Below are 24128 nucleotides of genomic sequence, written 5' to 3' on the forward strand. Positions count from 1 at the left end.
GGAGTATTAAAATAGTTGGAGACATGAACAACAAAATGGAGCCATAATATAAAGATAGTTATTTTTTCTTAAAATGATATCCAACGGACAAGAAAATTTATGTGCCAATTACGAAGGCTTGCTCCTATTTGACATATAGCTGACCATAAAAAATTTAATAAATAAAACGTGATCAACAGTTCGGAGACAGAAACAACAAAAATAAATTTGCATATGAAAGTAGAAACATAATGTGTGCCATAAATATAGAAAATAGTTTGAGAACTAACATGTGATAGATATTTGCAAATCACTGATGGTATTTTAATAACTTCTAAGGTTAAGAACGAACCATAACTTGGAGTGATAACGATGGATACTTATTTGGGCGGCGCAAGTATAAAATAGGATAAAGACAAATATAATTATGGAGCAATAGGTAAGGGTATGATTGGAAAGAAAAGTATGAAACAATCCCACCATACAGATTTGGTTATTTCAAAAAATGGGGGTTTTCATTGTTATGAAATAATAGATTTAACAATACAATACAATCAATTTTAAATAAACAATCAAAACAAACATTGTTTTGGGATAATAATACAATATTATACAACGGGTAACAACCATCCAAACAAGCTGTTATGTAAGAGACTTTTTTTTCTTTTTCATTTTTTCTTAGGCACCTTATTGAGTAGACTCTTTTACCCATCATCTCTATTACAAACTTCAATCTTTGCTATTTTCTCATGTCACTGTATTTTCTGCTATTTGAAAATGAATTTTGGTAAGATGAGCAGTGATAACATCCAACTTTAGTCCAAAAAAAGATAAGAAATCACTGTAAATATAATCCGATCTAAAAATATAAAATCGAATCCCACAAAAAATTAAGGTTTCGATATAACTGTTCAATATCACTAAGGAGACAAACTCGAACAAATTCCTAAGTTATAAAAGATTGGGATTTTTATTTTAAACTAATTAACTAGCAACTATTAAAAGCAGTAAAAATTATTAACTAAGGAGACTTAGAGTTCGAGACAAATTTAAGGAGGCCTAAAGTTATGATTTTCTCAATTTTCGGAATTCTTCCCGCTACATCTCCTATAAATTCACCTAAGTATTCTCTACCGATCGTGAGTACTTTCAGTGTCGTAATTCTCTTCCGAGCAACTACCAAAATTTACTAGACGTATTATTCCGAACTACACTAGCTGGCACTAATTCACTGCTCACTAAGATCGCACCAAGGTTTCGTTATTCATAATCCTCTGTATTGATTCCTCACCTACGTTAGGAGTGATGTCGTTCAACAACTACCTAAATATGTACCATTTTCAAAGCAATACATACTAAATAGGCATAGTCAATTGAGAGCTCTTCAATCAACTGAAAGTAGAAAAATCCAAAAGCTAAATTATATTAACACGTAACAATAATTCATCCTTTAAAAGGTTCCATCAAAACTCTAGATAATAAATTAGCTACTCATAATACTAAAAGTCATAACCAATAATGAAAAATAAGAAGAAAAAAGGAAAAACGCGTGGCTGAATCTTCCTCTTTGCTCATAGCATATTCTTGCCTCCTTAGGTATTGTCTTACCCTAAAGTAGTGTCTCTACCCTCAAAATGACGTTTTAGGATGTATTTATATCAATTAGGGTTTGTACGGGGCGACCTTGAGCTCTCCTATTTCGAAAAGGAGAAGTTGAGTTGCGTGCCTAGGGTTCATGCAACGCGCAAACCCTAGGCACGCTCCTCGTTTTTTTTCTTTTTTTCATTTCGCTTGCTGGAGGTTGGTGCCAAAGTGCCATACGTCACTAATTTAGATTCACTTTCTAGGTCATTTTCATGCCTAACTTTTATGCGAAGGCTTCCAAAGGCGATCGACTTTCCATACTAGTTGTTACCTTACGCTGCTATTTTTTCAATATTATTGAATAGCATGGCCTGGGGCTAAGATAACTTCCAACAAGCAGAATAGAAGTTGACCATAAGGCCATCTCGAGCATGCAAAAGAAAGGCGGCGGGGTAGGGCTTTAGTTTTTCGCTAGAAGCTCAGCCTAGAGTTGATCGACAGGTTAACCTCGGAATGAGTTGATCGACCGGTTACCCCCCGTAATTGACCCTTAAGCTCGGGGGAATCGGAAACTATTGTATCTTTTCTAAAACGGCACTCTCCTTTGATTTTCCTCAAAAAAGGAGTCAACCTGTCTAAACTTCTCTACAAAAGTCTTCCTCTCGCTGCTGGTCTTTAAACTTGCAACTGCTATCTAAGTCTAAGACAAGAAATTTTTCTTACTCTTAAGTTTGATCTTTCGCTAGGAGCCTTAGCAAGAATGGTTGGAACCGGTCCTACCTATGAGACTACTCGAAAGGAGGGACCATGCGAGCCGGGATGATATTAACCAAAAAGATACCCTCCTCGAAAGAGCCTGAAATCAAAGAATGCACTAATTGTGGCACGCTTCCAACTCTTGCCTCTCAAGTCTCAACTTCTTTTTACATCAAATCATTCGATTTTCACCAACTTTTATCCAAACTCATTCCTACACATACTAAACACGTGATGAGCATATTATTCGTTTATAAGCATGTGATCTCCCGCAACTGACATAAGAAATAATATGCAAACATAAAAAAAAAATGCACTTTTCATTATTTATCAAGCACACAAATAATAATTTATTGAAATTTTATTTCTAAAAGATGATCAATATTATTATTAAGATCATCTTTAAAATACATGAGCGATCATCTATCTATTCTCTTTAATGCCATCATATGTGAAATAAATAGGATTGTACATTTTCATATCTAGAGCATTATCTGATCGAGTAGGCAACAACACTTTACTGATAGAGTTTTCACTAGTACCTTATCACCACCCTTTTATTTATTTAATTATTATTTTTTGATTTTAATGTGTAGCTAATTTTTTACGAAATTATCTTTTTAAAATATATTTTTACTATGTAATAAAACATACTAAGACTCAATTTATTCCGTGATAATTAATATTATGTGTCATCTTATTCCTTTCTTTGGAGTTTTTTATTTCTTACTTTGCGTTCATAATTACAATAAAAGATCAACAACAACGAATAAATTTCAATCCCAAACAAGTTGGAATCAATTATATTAACCCATGCTTCAATTAAGCACTATATAATATACATATCATGTTCTAAATTCGGAAAAAAAATTGTCCTGATTTTTTCTAATTGACCTAATATTAAAAAAATTAATTTTATACAGTAATAATAAATATTTACCAATCGGTTCACTGGTAAGGTATTTGCACATAAATGTGTATACGATAAATATTGGCTAGTATATAATATTAAAAAAATGACTAAATAACTTGGTATAACATAGTGCTAATATTATTTTGATAAATTTTTATTGTGCATATAACTTGGTGAAATCACACTCACGCAACAAAGGGCAACAATGCCATCTGACGTTACCGCAAAAGCAAACTCCGTCTCATTTCCGTTTTGGCGTTTATCGTCTCCGTCAAGCTCCTTTCGCGAAAGCGTGTGTATAATGTCTTCATGAACACTTTCCGAAATCATATAAGTATCTATAATCAGTATCATATTATAATGTACGTGTAAACAATAATTTATTTCACTTCTTCCTCTATTCAATTTCACGAAAGCCCTAATTTTTCAATCCAATCTTGATTTATCTGTTAGGTGTACAGTGAGCACAGCTTTGATCTGAGTTTGTGCCGGATATTAGGTGTACAGTGAGTATCGTGATCTACAGATCACCAAACACGGATTAATTTAGGGCTGTGATTTGACAGCTGAATCGTAATAATCTGAGAATGGCCGCGACGATGGTGGCGACGGCGGCGGGGGCGGTGGTGTTATTGTACTATGTGCTGAGTCGCCGATTAACAACTGCGAAGGAAGGAGAGGAGGAAGAAAGCGGAGATTACTCGAAAGCAGCAAGTAGATCTGTGAAGCGGAGACTATCACGAAGGCCAGCTCAAGCTCCGGCCACGTGGCTCGAAACAATTTCAACGTTGTGTGAAACTCTTCGGTTTACATATTCGGAAACACTTGGGAAATGGCCTATCGGTGACTTGGCTTTTGGGATCAACTACCTTATCCGAAGACAGGTGAGCTTATCTTCTATACTTCTAAGCTTTTATTTGATACTTTAGCGTTGGATTAATGATGAAATTGTGTACCAATATTGGAATGAAGTGGACGAATAGAGTGGAAGTGTTATAGAGATTTATATATAGCTGGCTTTGAATTGGTTGGGATTGAAAATGTAGTTGATTGATTGATTGGTAAGTTTAAGCTCCTAAAGGCGGAATCTCGAATGGAAAAATTCATTTACCAGTACTCGAATGAGATATGCCCGGATAGTGCCAAGTGGATATAGATGATTCAGTTAGTCTATCTCAATTAGTTTGGGAGTAAGGTATAGTTGATTGATTCATATTAAGTGTTGAGTTTGTAGAGTTAGAATCTTTTCTCGCTAGATGTTTTTACAGCTCGGTGAATGGAAGTCGATGTGATGTATGTGAATGGACTGATTTCTCATCAAGTCCTATACTATCTGAATAATTTCTTGTTGCATCCTTTGCTTTTGTTTTTTAATAAACCAACATAAATACATTTTCCACTATGGTGAACTTCCTGCCATCAAAAGTAGTTATGTGTTCAAATTAGCTAGAGGAATTGCTTGAATAAGTAAAATTGAGTGAAATATAGTATTCTTTATTGCTGCCAGTACATTCTTTAATTGATACTCCCACTCGAAAACTAGACTGCTTTGCTGTAATTTCAGCACATCATTGTGTGTGCTTGTAGAGCTTTATCAAAAAATTGTGCTCACTTTTAGAGCATAGTTAGTCCATTGTAGGTCTATAACTAGCAGATTTTAGCAAACTATGCAATTGAGGGTATCTTTGTCGCAATTTCCTGTTAGAGTCGGGATTAACTGAAGCATGTCACCAGTCGGGACATCCAATTCTGACCTTGGTTTTGTCACATTATACTCTTACATTCTTAAGTTATAGTGATGAATATATCATTTGGGAAGGTTTCTGATAGCCAAGATGACACTACTGCTGCTTTTGATGGATGTTTTGTCTGTTATTACTTCTCTTTAGTTATGTGTTTTTGCCTTTTTCTGATATTTGTGCGTCATCCTGTTCATGAAAGAAATTCTAGAGGCTGCACTCTTTAGTGCCTTGAAATTCAGGCCCAAGTCCCTCAGTGTTATTTTTTCTTTGAGAGGGCGATCTTGTTTTATAAATGCAGGGTTACAATAGTTGTGGGGTGCTTTATATATGTGTTTTGTTATGCTTGAATTCTACCTCAATTTCATATGTTTTTATGATCTTGAAGGGAAATGCACCAGTTGCAAGTGTATATGCTGGGGAAAGCTGTGTGCAACTAAAGGGTGCTGAGATTATTGCTCAGTTGTATCATTACTTAAGGTTGGTGACACTTTGTATGCTTTTTTCAAAGAAGCCATTTCCTGTGTTTTTGGAGTCTGCTGGCTACTCTCAAGAAGATGTCCTCCTTCAGAAACCTAAAGCAGGAGTATGTAATTGCATTACCACTACCCTGCTATTTCGATTTATTTCACAACTTTATAGTAATGTTTTGATGGTCATAACTAAGATTTTGAAGTTTTTGTTTGCAGCTTCTTAAACCCGCCTTTACAATTATAAGAGACAGAAATTTAAAATGTTTCCTTCTTCTAATTCGGGGCACTCATAGCATCAAAGATACCCTGACTGCAGCAACAGGTGCTGTTGTACCTTTCCACCATTCAGTTTTAGATGATGGTGGGATTAGCAGTCTTGTTTTGGGATATGCGCATTGTGGGATGGTTGCTGCTGCTAGGTGGATTGCCAAGCTTAGTATGCCTTTCTTGGTCAAGGCTCTTGACGAAAATCCTGAGTATGAGATAAAGGTAAAAGTTAATATTCACGTCGTTATTCTTATCCTTTTTCCTGTTGAATATGGAGATTGTAAGGTGCTTTTGATGCGTCTTTTCATTCATTAACTTGTTTATACTGAAAGATGGCATAGTTTTACATGTTAAAATTGGAAGATTCGACAAGTTATGATTGTAGTTCAACGTTTCTTGTTACTCCCATTTTTGGCAATTATCATTGATGTACCACGAGATTTGCTTTCATTTGGATATTTCTGATACAACCTAATGTTATATACTGTGATTGCATCTCCTTTCTGTTCATTTAGATTGATCTCAAATTTCGGAGTACCAATTACTCTCCTCCAAAGAGCAAGTCACAAAGTCACCTTCTACATTCCTTCTATTCTTTTGATGTACATTAATCTCACAGTCATGTGTCCTTTCGTTCTTGTTGCTTTTCATGTCTTGGGGATAAGGGTGACGGACTGAGATTATTAAGCAGATAGCTTTATCAAAGTAAGCATTACCTTTGCTTATCAAAAGAAACAGTAGTCATTACCTTTGTTGGTATCATGTAAATATTCTGAACATACCTGATATATATTAATATAATGGTGATTCTTGAGTGGATACATAATGTTAATATACTTTCAAAAGTCAGGTTATTTAATTTTAAAGTGAATTAGTACTTCGTGTTTCTAGTTTTTAGTGCTTTATATCAATGCTGTAACCCTAGTTTTGAACTTTCAGATTGTTGGGCATTCACTTGGTGGCGGTACTGCTGCACTTCTGACCTATATCCTTCGTGAGCACAAAGAACTTTCCTCGAGCACCTGTGTCACTTTTGCACCAGGTGTGTTTCTTTATGCTCCAGTTGCAGATCTCTGTTTAAAAGTTGAAAGGTTTATTTTTCTTCTTCTATTGTGGTTGCTAGGTTGATATATCTGTACCTCGTATATGAGAATTGTAGGTGACAAGGAGGAATGTAGAACATTCTCTCATCCATGCCTTTTTTCCATATTCTTTAGTGAATTTTTTAAGTGAAATTAGAAGTCATCTTATTTGCCCTTGTTGGGCTTCTAGGTCCTACCGAAATGATTTACGGTCCATTAAGTGCTAAATTAGAGCGGGCTTTCTGAAAATTTTATGTTTTAAATGGCTGTTTCCAATTGAGTCCTAATATTTGTGATAAATATATATATATTTCATCTTTTTACATTTCTTCAAAAAGTTGAGTTTATGATGCATCTGTAAGACCAGTATTCCAATCTATGATACTGCTTTCAACAAATCTATGCTATCTGGAAATTGTGAAGTTGGAACCAAAAATTTCCGAAAGTCAATGCTCCATTAGTTGAATGATGAATTCTTTCATAAGAAACTCTTTGACTGTAATTGGATTTTTAGAAATGCCAAATGTTCTATCTTGAGTTGTTTGTTATTTTATGTTACTAGCTTTTATGTTTTATTTGTAAATTATAAACTACACATATAGCTAGATCTCAAGAAAGGTTCTAATTTAGAATGAGAAAGGAACCGACTATTAAAACTGGTCATCTCGGAATAGACATCTCTGTTTGCTCAGTATAGGTTTTCTTTGGAAATTGAAAAGGCTGGCCTGTGATCGATTCAGTATTTTCCAGGTTTTGAACGTCCAAAGTTGTTCCATAGTTATGCGGTATTACCTTGAAGTGATCATGGTAAAACAACATATTATTGCAAACTGAAAGAGGAGACTAGGGATTGCCTACATTGTTAAATTGTGTTTCCTGAAATGAAAATGAAATTGAATGACTGAGATCTTTATAAAAAAAATAAATTTGAAAACTGAGCTGAGAGCATATATCACACGTACTAGCTAAACTTTTGGCAGAACTGTTTTTTTTTTTGACAGACTGTTTTTGGGGAGGTCTGAAACGTCATTGGATTTTAAATTTTTTCCTAGAAACACTTTTGAGGAAAAAAGCTCGCAATATTGCCCCTAAGGCTTTGGTCTAGTGGTAAGGACACAACACGTGATGTGTGGATCAGGGGAATGTCTCAGGCTTGTACCTTGCGTAGGCAAATGTCTGGTATTTAGTATTAAATATGATATTATTTTGATTAGGGATGGCAAATGGCGGGGCGGGTGAAGCTTTATTCTGTCACATATTTGACCTGCCCAGCCCCGTTTAACAACTTTTCTTTTTTTAAACCTGCCCCTCTTAGCCTGCCCCACCCTGTTTAACTTATTTTTTTTCCCTTCATTTTTAAGTTTTCATGTTCTTACGTATTTGGACGGGTCTGATTCTAAGTTCGATTCGAGTAAAAGTAAAAGCAAACTAAGTCAATAGAATTTAATAACTTGTAAAATCTGAAACTTGTTTAAAGATAGGGAGCTCTAATAAACAAACAAATTATAATATTTTACTGAAGGAAACTTAAGCATGTACTTCATAAGATGTATCATGTTTGACTCAGTAAATGTTTATGAAAGTTTGGATTAGAATTGGGCAATATTATCATTTCAAAGATTTGCAAGGAGAAGAAAGGACCAAATAACAAAGTACGAAACGAAAAATAGAAAATAGCAAATTAACAAGTTAGTGATACTTTCACCAATACGCAATCCATTTGCATGTTCCCAGTGAAAACACTCCATTCTAACTATAGTGTAAACTATGAATTATAATTCATAATTCATGCTATAAATTATTACACATTAAATTCATAATTAAGGAGGTATACTAAATCTATAGGCAACACACTGTATTGTAAAATGAAAAAGTTTCAGATTATTTTTGATCAATTTTGCAGTTAAAACCCTTGCCCTGCAACCTGCCCTGCCTCATTTATAATTTTCCAAAAATATTCTTTGACCTGCCCCGCCCTGCCCTTCCCCGTCTAAGTAATCCCCTGTCCTACTCTGTTAAGGCCCTAACCTGCCCTACTTTTGCCCTGCCCCATTCCATCTCTAATTTTGATTATAGTAGAATGCTAAAGGGGAAAAATTAATTAAAAGATCACAATATAAAAACATACAAAATATCGCGGAGAGTACTTGGAATAGGTTTTGAGGGATTTGAGGGGCAATTATGTCTTTAACCATGTATATGCAAGTATTAAAAATCCTTGCATTGCTAATACCATGGTTTGCTATGTATTAGTTATACATAGGATAATACCACATAGGATAAGTTGAAATAATACCAAACAAAGTCTTAGTAATGCACAAAGCTAATGCTTGCATTGTTTTTTCTAATACCTCCTACCAAACGATCCTTTATTGCCTTAGTGCAAAGTGCACCTCAAGTGAGCCTTTGGAGGTGGGTGGTGAAAATTAGCTCTCTGAAGTGTTCTAAACCTTTCTCTAGGATGTCTTTGTAACTAATACAACACCTTTCCCTTCAGGTTGTGTATTAATGGTGCACACTCATTGGATGTTGGACATGTGCTCAAACAAAAATCCAATGGTATCATTTTAGTAGTATAATTGGAGACTACTACCTAATTTCTATCTTCTTTCTGTTGATATGCTTTTCTGCGAGGTACAAAACAAATGGCATTCTTGACGAAGCCGAAATCAGAATACCTTTTCACGACCCAAAATCCCAACCATGGGGTCGTGATGGCGCCTAACATACTCGTGCTAGGCAAACCAACCTTAGCACAATAGACAAAAGCAGTTTAACAACTAAAGAGGCATTAACAATAATAAAGCTTGAAATAACATAAACGTATAATAGATGTACAATCATCGCTGTCTAAAACTGTCCCCAGAATCTGGTGTCACAAGTATATGAGCCACTAACAATGCTAAATACAAGTCTGAAATGGAAAATACAGTACTGTCTAGTACCATAAACAATAGTAAAAGATAGGAAGGGGACTCCAGGGTATGCGAATGCCAAACAACACTACCTCAAGTCTCATGGGACAAGGTCCGAGCAATCACCTCTGAACGCTGCTGGGACCACCGGAATTTGCACAAGAAATGCAGAAGTATAATATGAGTACAACCGACCCCATGTACTCAATAAGTATCGAGCCTAACCTCGACGAAGTAGTAACGAGGCTATGACAAGACACTCACTGTAAACTTGTACGAGTAATGAGTAGAGAGGCAATAACAGTGCAGAGAAATGGATAACTACATAACGAACAGAATAAAAGAAGTAGATAACAGAGGGCCCCTGAATAACGCCACGTCACGTCACAACCTCGAAACCTAAGTTGCTCGGACACAGGTACGGGTATCCGACACGGGTGCGGATCTAGAGGTCGGATACTTCAAGATGCAAATTCTAAGATTCCGGGACATGGATCCTAGTATGGATACGAGTGTGGGGACCCAGCTAAAAATAATTCAAAAATATAAAAATATCTCTAAATTATGATGAATTTTGTGGAATACTTGTGTATAGCTTGTAAAGTGTGTCTATTGTACTTGCAGAGGTCACGGGTTCGAGCTGTGCAAACAACTTCTTGCAGAAATGCAATATTTCATCTCTTCAACAAGTTTAGTAATAAGCATAGCGACCCTATTGTTCCGATGGAGAGAAGAGCCTATGATTAGCTTTTCGGGAAATTTCCAAACAAACAATTTTAACGAAATCTTTCAATTTCTTATTTTACTATGTTCAACTCTATGTATTCCTCTATCCGTAGAGTACATTGAATGTACAAAAATGGCTATAACAGAGTTTCTCTTATTAGTATTAACAACTACTTTAGGGGGAATGTTTTTATACGGTGCTAACGATTTAATAGCTATCTTTGTAGCCCCAAAATGTTTCAGTTTATGCTTCTACCTATTATCTGGATATACCAAGACTCTTGTGGTCTGGCCCTTCCCCAGAACCCGCGGATAGCGGGAGCTTAGTGCATCGGACTGCCCTTTTTTTTTTTTTATTTAGATAAGTAAATGATTGATTTTCTAGATAAGATATGTTATTTTCTTCAAATTTATCCTAGTTTTGGTTTTGATTTCGGGAATCAAATTGTAGCTCAAAGTACCCAAAATTGTTTGACCAAATCCGGTACGGATCCCATAGCCACACTCATACTAGTGTCGTGTCAACACATGTGCAGTACCTAAACTACCGTGTCGGAGCAACTTAGTTCGAAACATAATACAACACTGGAGTATAACAACCAAGAACAATTACTTTCCGTTGCGGCATGCACCCCGATCCAATATATATCAGTAACAACCACATACAATGAATCTCATAACATAACGTAAAAGGGAACTAAGACTCATAATTCTCTAAGGCAATCCAATATAACATAGTAGAGTGAAACATGAAACAAGTAGAGGCATGAGACAGGTAAAAACATCTATCTAATAACATGTAAGAGCACGTAACAATTAAAGGTGTACAATAACTAAGAGTATGAAATAAGCTAGAGCAGTGCTATCAAAGGCGCGCTTAAACCCTGAAGCAGGACTCAAAACATGTTGGGCACTTCGCCTCGCTTTGTGGGCTCTTCAGTGTTGTCATCAAGGCTCTAAGTCATACTTTTCCTTCCAATGAGCGTAATCCTGAAGAGGCGACACTAAACAAGTGATATATCACTTTGTCGTAAATTCTCTTCAATTTCTTGGTCCATATATTTGGTATTCATGCTTATAGATATTAGTCTTGGACTATACATATATATTTGTAGTTTTTCTCCATTTGCGTCTTTCTTCATTAAAGCCCACGCTTTATTTGCGCTTAAAACCTCACCAGACCTTAGAGCTTTTTTGCGCTTTTCGCCTTTGCTAACACTGAGCTAGAGCGTGTAACAATTAAGGACATGTAACAAGAAGGGACACATATATCAAGTAAAACATGTATCACGTATGAGCACCTAGCAAATAATAACATGAAATAAGTAAAGACATGGCATAATTAAAGACGTAAAATAAAGTAATACATCCTGCATGCTTAACCCATGATAACACATATACACTCGTCACCTTGCATATATGCCGTCCCACACATAGATCACGTAGCAAATAGACCAATCATGTCCCAATTTCCTCAAATCAAATTTAACCGCGATACTTACCCCTTTCCAGAACAAGATCAACAACTCAACACGACTTTCCCTTTAGAACAAGCCTTCAAACCACTTGAATCTAGTCAATTATTGTTCAAACAAGTCAAAACAAGCTTTAGACACTACCCTCGTACTAAAAAAAATTCGATCTTTAACATAATTGGAAAAGTTAACATAAAGTCAAGACCCATGTGACGAAATCCGAAATTAAGACCAAATCCCGATTACCTATTCATTCCCGAATCCAAATATGTGATTTGTTTCGAGATCCGACCCCAATTTGAAGTCTAATCCTCAATTTTACAAAATTCCTAATTTCTACCCAAAATACCCAATTTGTACTCTATGAATCTTAAATTTGATAATGAAATTCATGAAAAAGTAATGAAAATTGAAGAAAAACAAGTTAAGATTGCTAACCTATCAAGCTGGGAAGAAATTATTCTCCAACAATCGTGAAGTCTAGGTCTCAAAAATGATGTAAAATGAGCTAAGTCCCGAAATCCCTAATTTCTACCCAAAACCTTAGTTTTCACCCTATGAAATCTGATATTTGATAGTGAAAATTCATGAAAAAGTAATGTAAACTGAATGGAAGCAAGTTAAAGTTACTAACCTATGAAGTTGAGAAGAAATTGCTCTCCAAAAATCGCCTCTATGGAGTCTAGGTCTAAAAATGGTGTAAAATGAGCTAAGTCCCGAAATACCTATCTTTTACCTAGCTGCAAGTATCGCAACTGTGAACGAATGATCGTAAATGCGATCAATGCCTGAGCCTCCCAGATGTCGCAAATGCGACTAAACCTTCGCATTTGCTAAGAACCAGCCCATCGCAAAAGCGGACTAAGCTTATGCGAAGCTGCTCCTCAACTCCCAGTGTCGCAATTGTGACCAATTCCTTGCAATTACGAAGCACGGCTAGTTCGCAAATGCGAGGCTCGCATTTGCAAACAGAACCTCGCAAATGCGAGATCTACAGACCAGCAACACCAGCAAACACAATAGCTATGCAAAACAGTCCGCAACCTATCCGAAACTCACCCGAGTCCCTCGGGCTGCAATCCAAACATCCACACAAGTGTAATAACACCATACATCTAAAATAAAGAATCGATCATCAAAACTCAAGATTTTCAAAGTTCAAACTCAAATTTCCAACATTGCACATAAAGCCCCGAAACCCCAACTAAACATGCGTACAAGTCCAAAATCATCATACGAACCTACCGGAATTGTTAAAACACCGATCCGAGACCGTTTATCAAAAATATTGACCGAGGTCAACTCTAGCTACTTTCAAAGTCAAAAATTATATTTTCTTTAAAAATTCACATTTAATCTTTCTCGAAATCCATACGGACCACACACGCAAGTCATAAATCGATACGGTCCACACACGCAAGTCATAAATCATCAAATTAAGCTATGGAAGGTTTCGAAACACAAAAAGGGAAGCTAGTACTCAAAACGACCTATCGGGCTGTCACATACCTTGACTAGGAAAAATGCGAAAATCTTCAATCTCCTTTATCTCCTTTACTTGACTGCATCCCACATATTATCCAAACAAGTAGTCTCCTTCACTTGACTTCTCTACCAGGCTTAGATTTTATACCACTTTTTATGCTGTACAAGTACTCTGAACTATTTGCAGTACTTTGTTAATCTTGTTCGTGTGTGATCTGTTTATTCTGTTGTTTTTAATATTGGATTTTATGAAATTAATAAAATGATCTTTCTCTTAATGCTGCAACTCTGATGCTTTTTGGATAGGTTGAGGCGTATAATAGCACAATCTCTTTTCTCCTTTGTGCCATGCCTCCAATTTTTAATGTACAACTGTAGTGTTTATCTCCTTGCTAAATTAGCATCTCTTACATCTTAGCCTGTGAATGCAAATGCCTTGATGTGGTTTTCTTTCCTATATTCTTACTGTGTTAGAGTTGCGCAGCTGCTTGTATGACGTGGGAGTTGGCGGAGTCAGGAAAGCACTTTATCACTACAATAATTAATGGTTCTGATCTGGTGCCAACTTTCTCAACCGCTTCTATAGACATTCTTCGTTCTGAGGTATGCCACATTACTTGGATTCATAAACTTCAAAGTCTTATCTTGGATTTGCTGTAATTTCTAACTTCAAAATAATCAATTTCAGGTCACTGCGTCATCCTGGGTGAATGATCTACGTGACCAAGTTGAGCGCAATAGGGTTTTGAAGGTTATTTATCGATCTGCCACTGCTCTTGGCTCTCGTCTACCATCTATTGCTGTAGCAAAAGCAAGGGTTGCTGGTGCAGGGGCACTTCTCCATCCTGTCTCAAGCAGTACTCAGGTAGGAAGTTGGGGCCTTCCAGTGGCTTTGCCCCTCTTCAACTTGTTAGTCCTAATTTCCCTTATTGAATGATGCACAGCATTAAGTTTGTGAATAAATGGATTATGTAATTCTAACTTGAGTTTTCAGGATCAGTAGTAATTATATCTTTATAGTTCTGGATAAGTAGATGGAGTTAAGGTGAAATATTAATAGGATATTGCCATTGAAACTTTCAGGTTAATTATGGTTGCCACATCTTCAACTTTCTGTCTCCTTAATTTTCATGGCAGGAAAGCTGATTTTATTGCCTTAATGTGCAGGTGGTGATGAAGCGGGCACACGATGTTGCCCAAGCAGTTGTCAAGACACGCTCCTCTTTATCATCATGGACTTGTATGGGCGTGCGTCGTCGTGTTGTCTCCCCATCGGCAAACTCCAAATCAGATGAATTCTGTGACGCACCCCTTATAGCTCCAAGAACATGTGAAACGTTTGTGAGTGAAGTGGTAAGCAGTGTTCCTGATGGGAACAAAGTCGAATATTGTTCTTCAAGCAGTGGATCTGGACAAGATGAGACCGATGAAGAGGAAGATGCTGTTGGAGTGGATAAAGCAATTGGTACTTCCACCATAGAAGATATCACCGAAGGTGAATTATGGTATGAATTGGAGAGGGAGCTGCAAAGGCAGGAGCTTGAAGCTGATGTCCGTGACCAAGAAGCAGCTGCTGCAGCAGAAGAAATTGCTGAAGAGGAGAAAGTGCTGGCTGATGCAGCCGAAAACCAAACACCAATATCTCCATCAGATGTGTCAGATAACCACCATTTTTACCCTCCTGGAAGAATAATGCATATGGTTTCTATACCATCATCGGAGACAAGTGATCTGGAACACGATTGTCCAACTGAAGACAATGTTGGGATATATGAGACCCCTAGAGAATTGTATAGTAAGCTTCGTTTGTCAAAGACAATGATAAACGATCATTATATGCCAATGTATAAGAAGATGATGGAATTATTGATTAGGGAGCTAGAAGATGAATTAGACTGTGATTGTGAATCATGAGTTACACAAAGAACACAGTATATATTGAAGGTGCCAAACAAAGGCAACAGATTGAAATTTCTGTCATCCTATCCTTCTCTCTCTCTCCCTCTCTCTCTCTTCCATGAGTTAGTGTATTTTCTTTTTTGTTTCTTCTCCTTTGCTAGAGTAAATTCTATTCTTTGTAAAGCCTCTGTCAATTTTTATATTTAATTTGTGCTAATTTCGGGCTTAAATGGTGCTAGTAAAGTGAACCTGAGGTGTAGAGGACCCACATGAGGGTAATAAGATATTGAGATTCTGACATAGTTGGCGGCTTGGCCAAAAAGTAAAACAAATCGCCTGACCCATCTATATTACAACTTGTAGCAATAAACAAATAAAATATACTAAGCAGTAAACTTATATGTGCCCGAGTCCGGAACTAAAGTATGGTTCATTTGGACTCAACAAACACAAATAGGTCAAAAAAAAATTGGGCACCATTTTATATATAGCGTGGTTATTCACCACGCTATTCCTTAACGGTAGTTTTGTCCGTTAAGGTATAGCGCGGTGAATAACCGCGCTATATATAAAATGTGGCCCCACCAATAAGTCATCTGCACTTAATTGACGCACCAGTAATTCATATAGGTATAACGCGTATTATGGATGCGCTATACATCAAATAATTGGACCCCGAACTGAATTTTTCCTTATTTAAGGAGTTTGAGAATTTGGTAAAAATCCATTCAGCATTTTTCGAGTATTTTGAAATATTTGATCGTTAAGTTATTTTGCATTTTGTCATAATGTCCGAAGAGTAAAAAATTAGGGTTTCATTATATTGGGGGGAGGGGGGAGGATGAGTTTGTGGCGGAGAATAACTCAGTACAGTATAGTTGTTCTCCACAGTATCATGTTAAGTTGCCACTTACAATAGAGTACGATAGAATGGTATCGTTGTTATGTTAAAAAATGAGTGTGAGCAAATGTTCGGTGAATATTAAAGTAACCGGGATATATCCGTATTCTGTTACTCCGCAAGGGGTTGCTTCTTATGCTGAGTTTAACATCGAAGACGATCAAACTCCGACAGAATTTTTGAGGACTCCGGATGAACACCGGGAACTTCTTGTGATAAAAATGTTGGAAATGTACGTCAAGGCTGAAGACGTTCGCAATAATGAGGTTCCGCATAGCAGGGATATCCCTCAATCATCGGGTAGTTTTTTTGGAGCAGTTTTAGCCGAACAGGTTCTGGTGAAAGAGTTTGGCCTGATCTAAACTTATCTCCACGAGCGAATGAGGAGCGAGGACATAATTTATCCCCAAGTTTACATAATCCACAAGCCAAGTGGTAAACTTTAATTTTCCTTTGTGTTACGAAGTTTATTTTTATGTATTAAATTTGTATTAAAACTCATATATTCTACAGGGGGTACCAACCAGATATGAATTTTACAAGTTATGAACCAACATACAGTTGGAACATGCCTAGTTTTGGTGTGTTGGATCATGGTGGTCCATCCGGGAGTCATCAGCAACAGGATAATGTGCATCATGGGATATCAACACATTTTGATTTGTAAGTTAAGTGATAAAGTTTTTATGTAAAGTTTGGATGAATTTGGAAAACTCATTATTTAATTGGTTGTGCAGTGAAAACGAGCAACTTGAAGGTCCTGTCCTTACTCAATTGCCCGAAGACGACATATTTAATCGGGATCTGCCAGATGCGTAGAGTCAGGAAGATGACAGTGATTATGACAACAATGCTGATGAGTCTGGAGATGACACACCCTTCCCTGATGAGGGTGATGATGACGAGGACGAGAATAATGAACCTGATTTGACGAGGGAGTATAATGACCCGGCCGATCGTTTCGAGAGTTATAGCCCCGTTTCTCCCATTTCTGCTTCTTTTGTGCTTTACAGCTATATTATGTCTTACCGGGTTGGTTGGTTCGGGTCCGAAGTAGTTTTGGAGTGAATTGTGATACTTATTCTCTTAATTAGAAGCTTAAGTTGGAAAAGTCGACCGGATGTCGACTTGTGGGAAAATGACATCGTATTTGAATTTTTATGGTTCCGTTAGCTCTGTTAGGTGATTTTGGATTTAGGAACGCGTTTGAAATGTGATTTGGTAGAATTAGGTTTGAATTGGTGAAAGTTAGAATATTGACGATTTTGGCTAGCAGTGAAATTTTTTATATAGGGGTCGGATTGGATTTCCGAAAGTTGGAATAGGTTCATGGTATCATTTTTGACTTGTATGTAAAATTTGAGGTCAATCGGACGTGGTTTGGTAGGTTTCGGCGTCGTTTGTGGAATTTGAAAGCTTAGAAGTTCTTTAGGCTTGAATTCAGATGTAATTGGTGTTTTGATGTTGTCTTGAGTGATTCGAAGGTTCGACTAAGTTCGCATGGGGTTATATGACTTGTTGGTATGATTGGTTGAGGTCCCGGAGGCCTCGAGGTGATTTCGGGTGGTTAACGGCTTGATAGGAGTTGAGGAACTTGCAGCTAAAGATGCTGCTACTGGTGTAACTTCACCTACAGAGTGGGAACCGCAGGTGCGAGCCCGCAGAAGCGAAGGAGGAGCCACAAATGCGGCTAAGGAGAACCTGGGCAGAGGACACAGGTGCAATGACATTCCCGCACTTACGATGGTCGCAGAAGCGAATGTAGGGGCGCATGTGCGAGTTTGGACCGCAGGTGCGATGCAGTTCCCGCACCTGCAAAGAGCGTAGATGCGGTCACTTGATCGCAGGAACAGAGGCAGTGTTTAGGAATTTTTCTGCAGAAGCGGGGCTTTGCTCGCAGATGCGGCTCCGAGATGCGAAAATGGAGCCGCAGGTGCGAGACGCTGGGGCAGAACCTATAAATAGAACACTTAGAGATTTTTCACCATTTTCATCATTTGTGAGCTCGGATTCTGGGGATTTTGAGAGAGATTTCAGAGTAATCACTAAGGTAAGTTCCTTGTGCCTATTTATCTTCAATAATGGTATTTTTCCACTGATTTTACACCTAGTTGGTGAGTGTTTGAGGTGAGATTTGGGAGATTAGGGCTTGAAAATTGGAGAGTGAATTATGAGGTTTTGGAGGGGTAATTGAGGTCGAATTTTGATAAATTTGGTATGGTTAGACTCGTGAGTGAATGGGCTTTCGGATTTTGTGACTTTCGTCAGGTTTCGAGATATGGGCCCGGGGGGCCGGGTTGAGCCGATTTCAAATTTTAGACTATATTTTAGTAGTTTTCTTGTGGAATTGATCCTTTTAGCCAATATTGATTATCTCGTATTGTTTGTGCCTAGATTCGGGGCATTTGGAGACCAATTCGAGAGGCAAAGGCATTTTAGAGTAGGATTTCTACGCGATTGAGGTAAGTAACAGTCTTAAATATGGTTTTGAGGGTATGAAACCCCGAGAATTGGTATGATGTGAATATTTAGAGGTGACACACATGCTAGGTGACGGGCGTGTGAGCGTGCACCATGAGGGATTGTGACTTGGTCAGTCCCATGAGACTGTAAAGTCGAATAGCCATTGTTATTACTTGTTTTTCTTTGTCTTTGAGCAATTGACTGCCTTTCATGTTAGAAACAATTCTTAGGTCATATGATATCACTGTTGGGACCCGCAGTGGTTGAATACTTGTTGAATTGACTGCTAATTACTGTCTTGTACTCAGTCACAGTCTTACTTGTGTGTTATATCTTCGTACCCTCTCATTTCTTGTAGATACTTGTTGTATTCTCTGTTTGGGCTAATTATTATGATATTCTGTGAGCCTGAGGGGCTGGAGAGGTTAGTGACTGAGATAGGGCCTGAGTGCCAAGTTGCGAGCTACGAGCTGTGAGGTATATGGATCAGGTTGCACGCCGCAACAAGCCTTCGGGCTATATATATACATTATTGGATCGGGTTGCACGCCGCAACAATATAATGTTGGATTGCACGCCGTAACAATATAAGATCGGGTTGCACGCCGCAACAATATTGGATCGGGCTGCATGCCGCAACAATATAGCACTTGGGCTGAAGGATCCCCTCCGGAGTCTGTACACCCCTAGTGAGCGCAAGTACCTATTGAGAGTGTGTATTGAGGGCTGAGAGACGAGAGTATGAGCTGTTGAGATGAGTTGAGTGACTGCTTCCTTGAGAGGCTGTACTTACTTTTATTTATTGTTGCACTTAGTTGCTATCCGATGTTGTTGTGAAATTTCTAAAAGATTCATATCTGTTTTACTTGAGCTCGAACTGATTTGACTTATACCACCGGATTTGAAAGCATGTTCACTCTTTATTGAAAACTTTTGAAATGATCTATATTATTATAGTTCGTCACTGCTCCTCAATTCCTTATTTAATTCCGTTACTTGCTGAGATTTTTGTACTCATGCTACACCCTGCACTTCATGTGCAAATCCAGGTGTGTACGGTTCTAGCGGTCACTGAGTTCGTGTGCAAGCTGATTATCGGAGACTTACGAGGTAGCTGCCGGCATCCGCAGTCCTTGTTTCTCCTTCCTTATTATCTTTTCTCTCTTGTATTGGCATTTGGCACAAATTGTAGTAGACTCTGTTTCTAGATTGGTTATTAGATGCTCATGACTTAGTGACACCCTGATGTCGGGCTATCATTCCGCACTTGTGTTTTGGGTTTTTAACCCGTTATTATGTAAACCTTCAGTTAGTCTAATTACTTTAGCTCACTTCTGTTATATATTGAAAGCATATTGAAAATGTCGGCTTGCCTAGTTCCACGATATGCGCTATCACTACTGGTTAGGTATTTGGGTCGTGACAAGTTGGTATCAGAGCCTAGGTTACATAGGTCTCACGAGTCATGAGCAGGTTTAGTAGAGTCTTGCGGATCAGTACGGAGACGTCTGTACTTATCTTCGAGAGGCTGCAGAACTCTTAGGAAACTCCACATTCTTGAATTCTTGTCGTGCGAATCTGTAGATTCTAGTAACTAAACATCTGTTGTTTCATTCTCTCATAGATGGTGAGGAATCGTACTACCGGGCATGATGGACAACCACCAGTACCACCATCTAGGGCCACGAGAGGCCGAGGTTGCGGTAGAGGCCGCGGTAGGGGCAGAGGTGCAGCCCACACAGCAGCTTGGGCAGTACCTGCAAATCCACCAGTTTCCCTAGATCAGGACCAAATTCCAGTTGTTGATGCACCAGCTGAGGCACCACCTGTGCCTATTGTGATTCCAGGCCTTCAGGAGGCCTTAGCTCAGATTCTGACTGCGTGTACTAGTCTTGCTCAGGCGATCTCTATTCCGGACGCAGCAGTCACTTCTCAGGCTGGGGGATGTGCTCAGACACCCGCTGCCCGCACACCAGAGCAGGTGGTACAGGGATTCCAGACATCGGGAATACCACCAGCCAGCTGGTTGCAGCTGCTCAGGACTATGTGGTTCCTGCTATGCCTGAGGATGATCAGCGTAGATTGGAGAGGTTTGGGAGACTCCAACCTCCATCTTTCAGTGGTGTAGAGGGAGAGGATGCACAAGGTTTATTGGATAGGTGTCATAGGATACTCCATACAACAGGTATTCTGGAGACCAGTGTGGTCTCGTTCACTACCTTTCAGTTCTCTGGGGATACATTCAGTTGGTGGGAGGCTTACGAGAGGCGTAGGCCGGTCGGCGCAATGCCCCTTACCTGGAAACAGTTCTCCGTTATCTTTTTGGAGAAGTTTGTGCCTCAGTCCCGAGAGAGGAGCTGCACAGACAGTTTGAGAAGCTTCGTCAGGGTGATATGTTTGTGATGCAGTATGAGATGCGATTCTCGAAGTTGGCCCGTTATGCTATCTAGTTGGTTCCCACAGACAGGAAGAGGATCAGGAGGTTTATAAATGGCATCACTTATCAGCTGCGATTGCTTATGACCAGAGAAAGTGTTTGGTGCTACTTTTGATGAGGTTGTCGACATTGCTCGTCAGATTGATATGGTTCCCAGTTAGGAGAGGGTTGAGAGGGAGGCCAAGAGGCCTCGTGGACAGGGAGTATTTAGCAGTGCTCCTTTTATGGGTCAGTTCCAGCACGGTAAAAGCCGTCCTTTCAGACATGCTCAAACGGCTCGTCCAGGTCACCGTGGTACATCATCTGGCCATGGTTCTCACAATTATCAGCAGGTCCGTTCATCTCTCGGTGCCCTCCCAGCGTATAGTTTGTCTCGTGCTCCATCGGGTCAGGGTTCGTCTATGCCAGGTCCTTCTGCTAGTTATCCCGGTGCTCGAGGTTCCCTTCAGTACCTGAAGTTTGGTCACACGAGGATAGAGTGTCCCCGTATAGTGGGAGGTCCAGCTCCATAGATGAGCCAGTCTATGTCATCAGCACCAGCCCCTCCACCACCCGCTCAGCCAGCCCGGGGTGGAGCCCAGTCAGCTAGGGGTCGCCTGAGAGGGGGAGGCAGATCAGGGGGTGGCCAGGCCCTTTTCTATGCCCTCCCTGCTAGACCGGATGCCATTGCTTTAGATGCTATGATTACAGGTATTGTCTCAGTTTGCCACAGAGATGCCTCTATAATATTTGACCCTAGTTCCACTTATTCATATGTTTCCTTGTATTTCGCTCATTTTCTGTATATGCCCCGTGAGTCTTTAGTTTCATCTGTTTATATATATCTACTCCTGTGGGTGATACTATTATTGTGGACCGCGTATATCGGTTATGTGTGGTGACTATTGGGGGTCTAAAGACTAGAGTGGATATTTTGCTGCTCAGTATGGTCGATTTTGATGTGATATTGGGTATGGTTTGGTTGTCTCCATGTCATGCTGTTCTAGATTATCACGCTAAGACTGTGACGTTAGCAATGCCGGGGTTGTCGAGAGTTGAGTGGAGCTGTTCTATAGACTATGTTCCCAGTAGAGTGATTTCATACTTGAAGGCTCAGCGGATGGTTGAGAAGGGTTGTCTATCCTATTTGGATTTTGTGAGGGATATTAGTGCAGAGACTCCTGTCATTGATTCTGTTCCGGTGGTGCTTGATTTTCCGGATGTGTTTCCTGAAGACCTATCGGGCATGCCGCCTGACAGGGATATTGACTTCGGTATTGATTTGGTGCCGGGAACTCAACCCATTTCTATTCCACCGTATCGTATGGCACCGGCGAAGTTGAAGGGACAACTTCAGGAACTCCTTGATAAGGGGTTTATTCGGCCTAGCGTGTCACCTTGGGGTGCACCAGTTCTATTTGTAAAGAAGAAAGATGGTTCTATGAGGATGTGCATTGACTACATGCAATTGAACAAGGTCATAGTCATGAAAAAATATCCTTTGCCATGTATTAATGATCTATTTAACCAACTTCAGGGGGCGAGGGTGTTCTCCAAGACTGATTTGAGGTCAGGGTATCACCAGCTGAGGATTCGGGATTTGGATATTCTTAAGACAGCTTTCAGGACCCGATATAGCCATTATGAGTTCATTGTGATGTCTTTTGGGCTGACTAACGCCCCAGCATCGTTCATGCATTTGATGAAGAATATGTTTCAACCTTATTTGGACTCGTTTGTTATTGTATTCATTGATGATATCCTAGTGTACTTTCGTAGCCAGGAGGAACATGCCCAACATATGAGGATTGTGTTACAGAGATTGAGGGAGGAGAAGCTTTATGCAAAGTTCTCCAAGTGTGAGTTTTGGCTCGGTTCAGTGGTTTTCTTGGGACACGTGGTATCCAATGAGGGTATTCCAGTGGATCCGAAGAAGATAGAGGTGGTGCAGAGTTGGCCCAGACTGTCCTCAGCCATAGAGATTAGGAGCTTTCTTGGTTTGGAGGGCTATTACCGTCGTTTTGTGGAGGTTTTTTTCATATGCTGCATCGCCCTTGACCAAATTGGCCCTAAAGGGTGCTCCATTCAGGTGGTCAGATGAGTGTGAGGAGAGCTTTCAGAAGCTCAAGGCTGCTTTGACCACAACCCCAGTTCTAGTTCTGCCATCAGCTTCTGGTTCTTACACACTGTATTGTGATGCCTCGCGGTTAGGTATTGGATATGTTCTGATGCAGGAGGGTAGAGTGATTGCTTATGCTTCACGCCAATTGAAGACCCATGAGAAGAACTATCATGTCCATGATCTTGAGTTAGCAACTATTGTTCACGCCTTGAAGATTTGGCGGCACTATTTGTACGGGGTCCATTATGAGATTTACACTGATCATCGGAGTTTGCAGCATCTATTCATACAGAAGGATGTTAACTTGCGTCAACAGAGGTGGTTCGAGCTTCTTAAGGACTATGATATCACCATTTTGTACCATCCCGAGAAGGCCAATATGGTGGCCGATACCTTGAGTCGTCGGGCAGAAAGTTTGGGGAGTTTAGCGTATCTTCCAGCAGCAGAGAGACCCTTGGCATTGGATGTTCATGCCTTAGCTAGCCATCTTGTCAGATTGGATATTTTGGAGTCGAGCCGGGTATTGGCTTGTGTGGTCTCTAGGTTTTTTCTTTATGATCGTATCAGGGAGCGTCGGTAAGATGACCCCCATCTGCTCGTCCTCCAGTACAAGGTTCGGCTATGTGATGCTAGAGATGTGACTATTGGTGATGATGGCGTGTTGAGGATGCAGGGCCGGATATGTGTGCCCAATGTGTATGGGATTCGGGAGTTGATTCTTGAGGAGGCCCACAACTCACGGTATTCCATTCATCCGGGTGCCGCGAAGATGTACCAGGATTTGAGATATCACTATTGGTAGAGGAAGATGAAGAAGGATATAGTTGGGTTTATGGCTCTGTGTCTCAACTGTCAGCAGGTTAAGTATGAGCATCAGAGACCGGGTGGCTCGCTTCAGAGGTTAGAGATCCCAGAGTGGAAGTGGGAGCGGAT

General features: G+C 39.4%; 1 protein-coding gene across 1 annotated transcript; it reads left to right on the plus strand.

The window, feature by feature from the left end:
• Window positions 1–3415: 3415 nt before the first annotated feature.
• On the plus strand, window positions 3416–15374 carry LOC104088739 (uncharacterized). The gene is made up of 8 exons (XM_009593475.4): window positions 3416–3594; window positions 3686–4116; window positions 5360–5557; window positions 5661–5933; window positions 6651–6753; window positions 13879–13997; window positions 14083–14259; window positions 14562–15374. The coding sequence occupies exons 2-8, from the start codon at window positions 3820–3822 to the stop codon at window positions 15306–15308; spliced, it is 1914 nt and encodes a 637-aa protein (XP_009591770.1). The 5' UTR covers window positions 3416–3594; window positions 3686–3819; the 3' UTR covers window positions 15309–15374.
• Window positions 15375–24128: the final 8754 nt, after the last annotated feature.

This window comes from Nicotiana tomentosiformis, chromosome 9 (genome assembly GCF_000390325.3).
Source record: "Nicotiana tomentosiformis chromosome 9, ASM39032v3, whole genome shotgun sequence".
NCBI classification, from domain to species: Eukaryota; Viridiplantae; Streptophyta; class Magnoliopsida; order Solanales; family Solanaceae; genus Nicotiana; species Nicotiana tomentosiformis.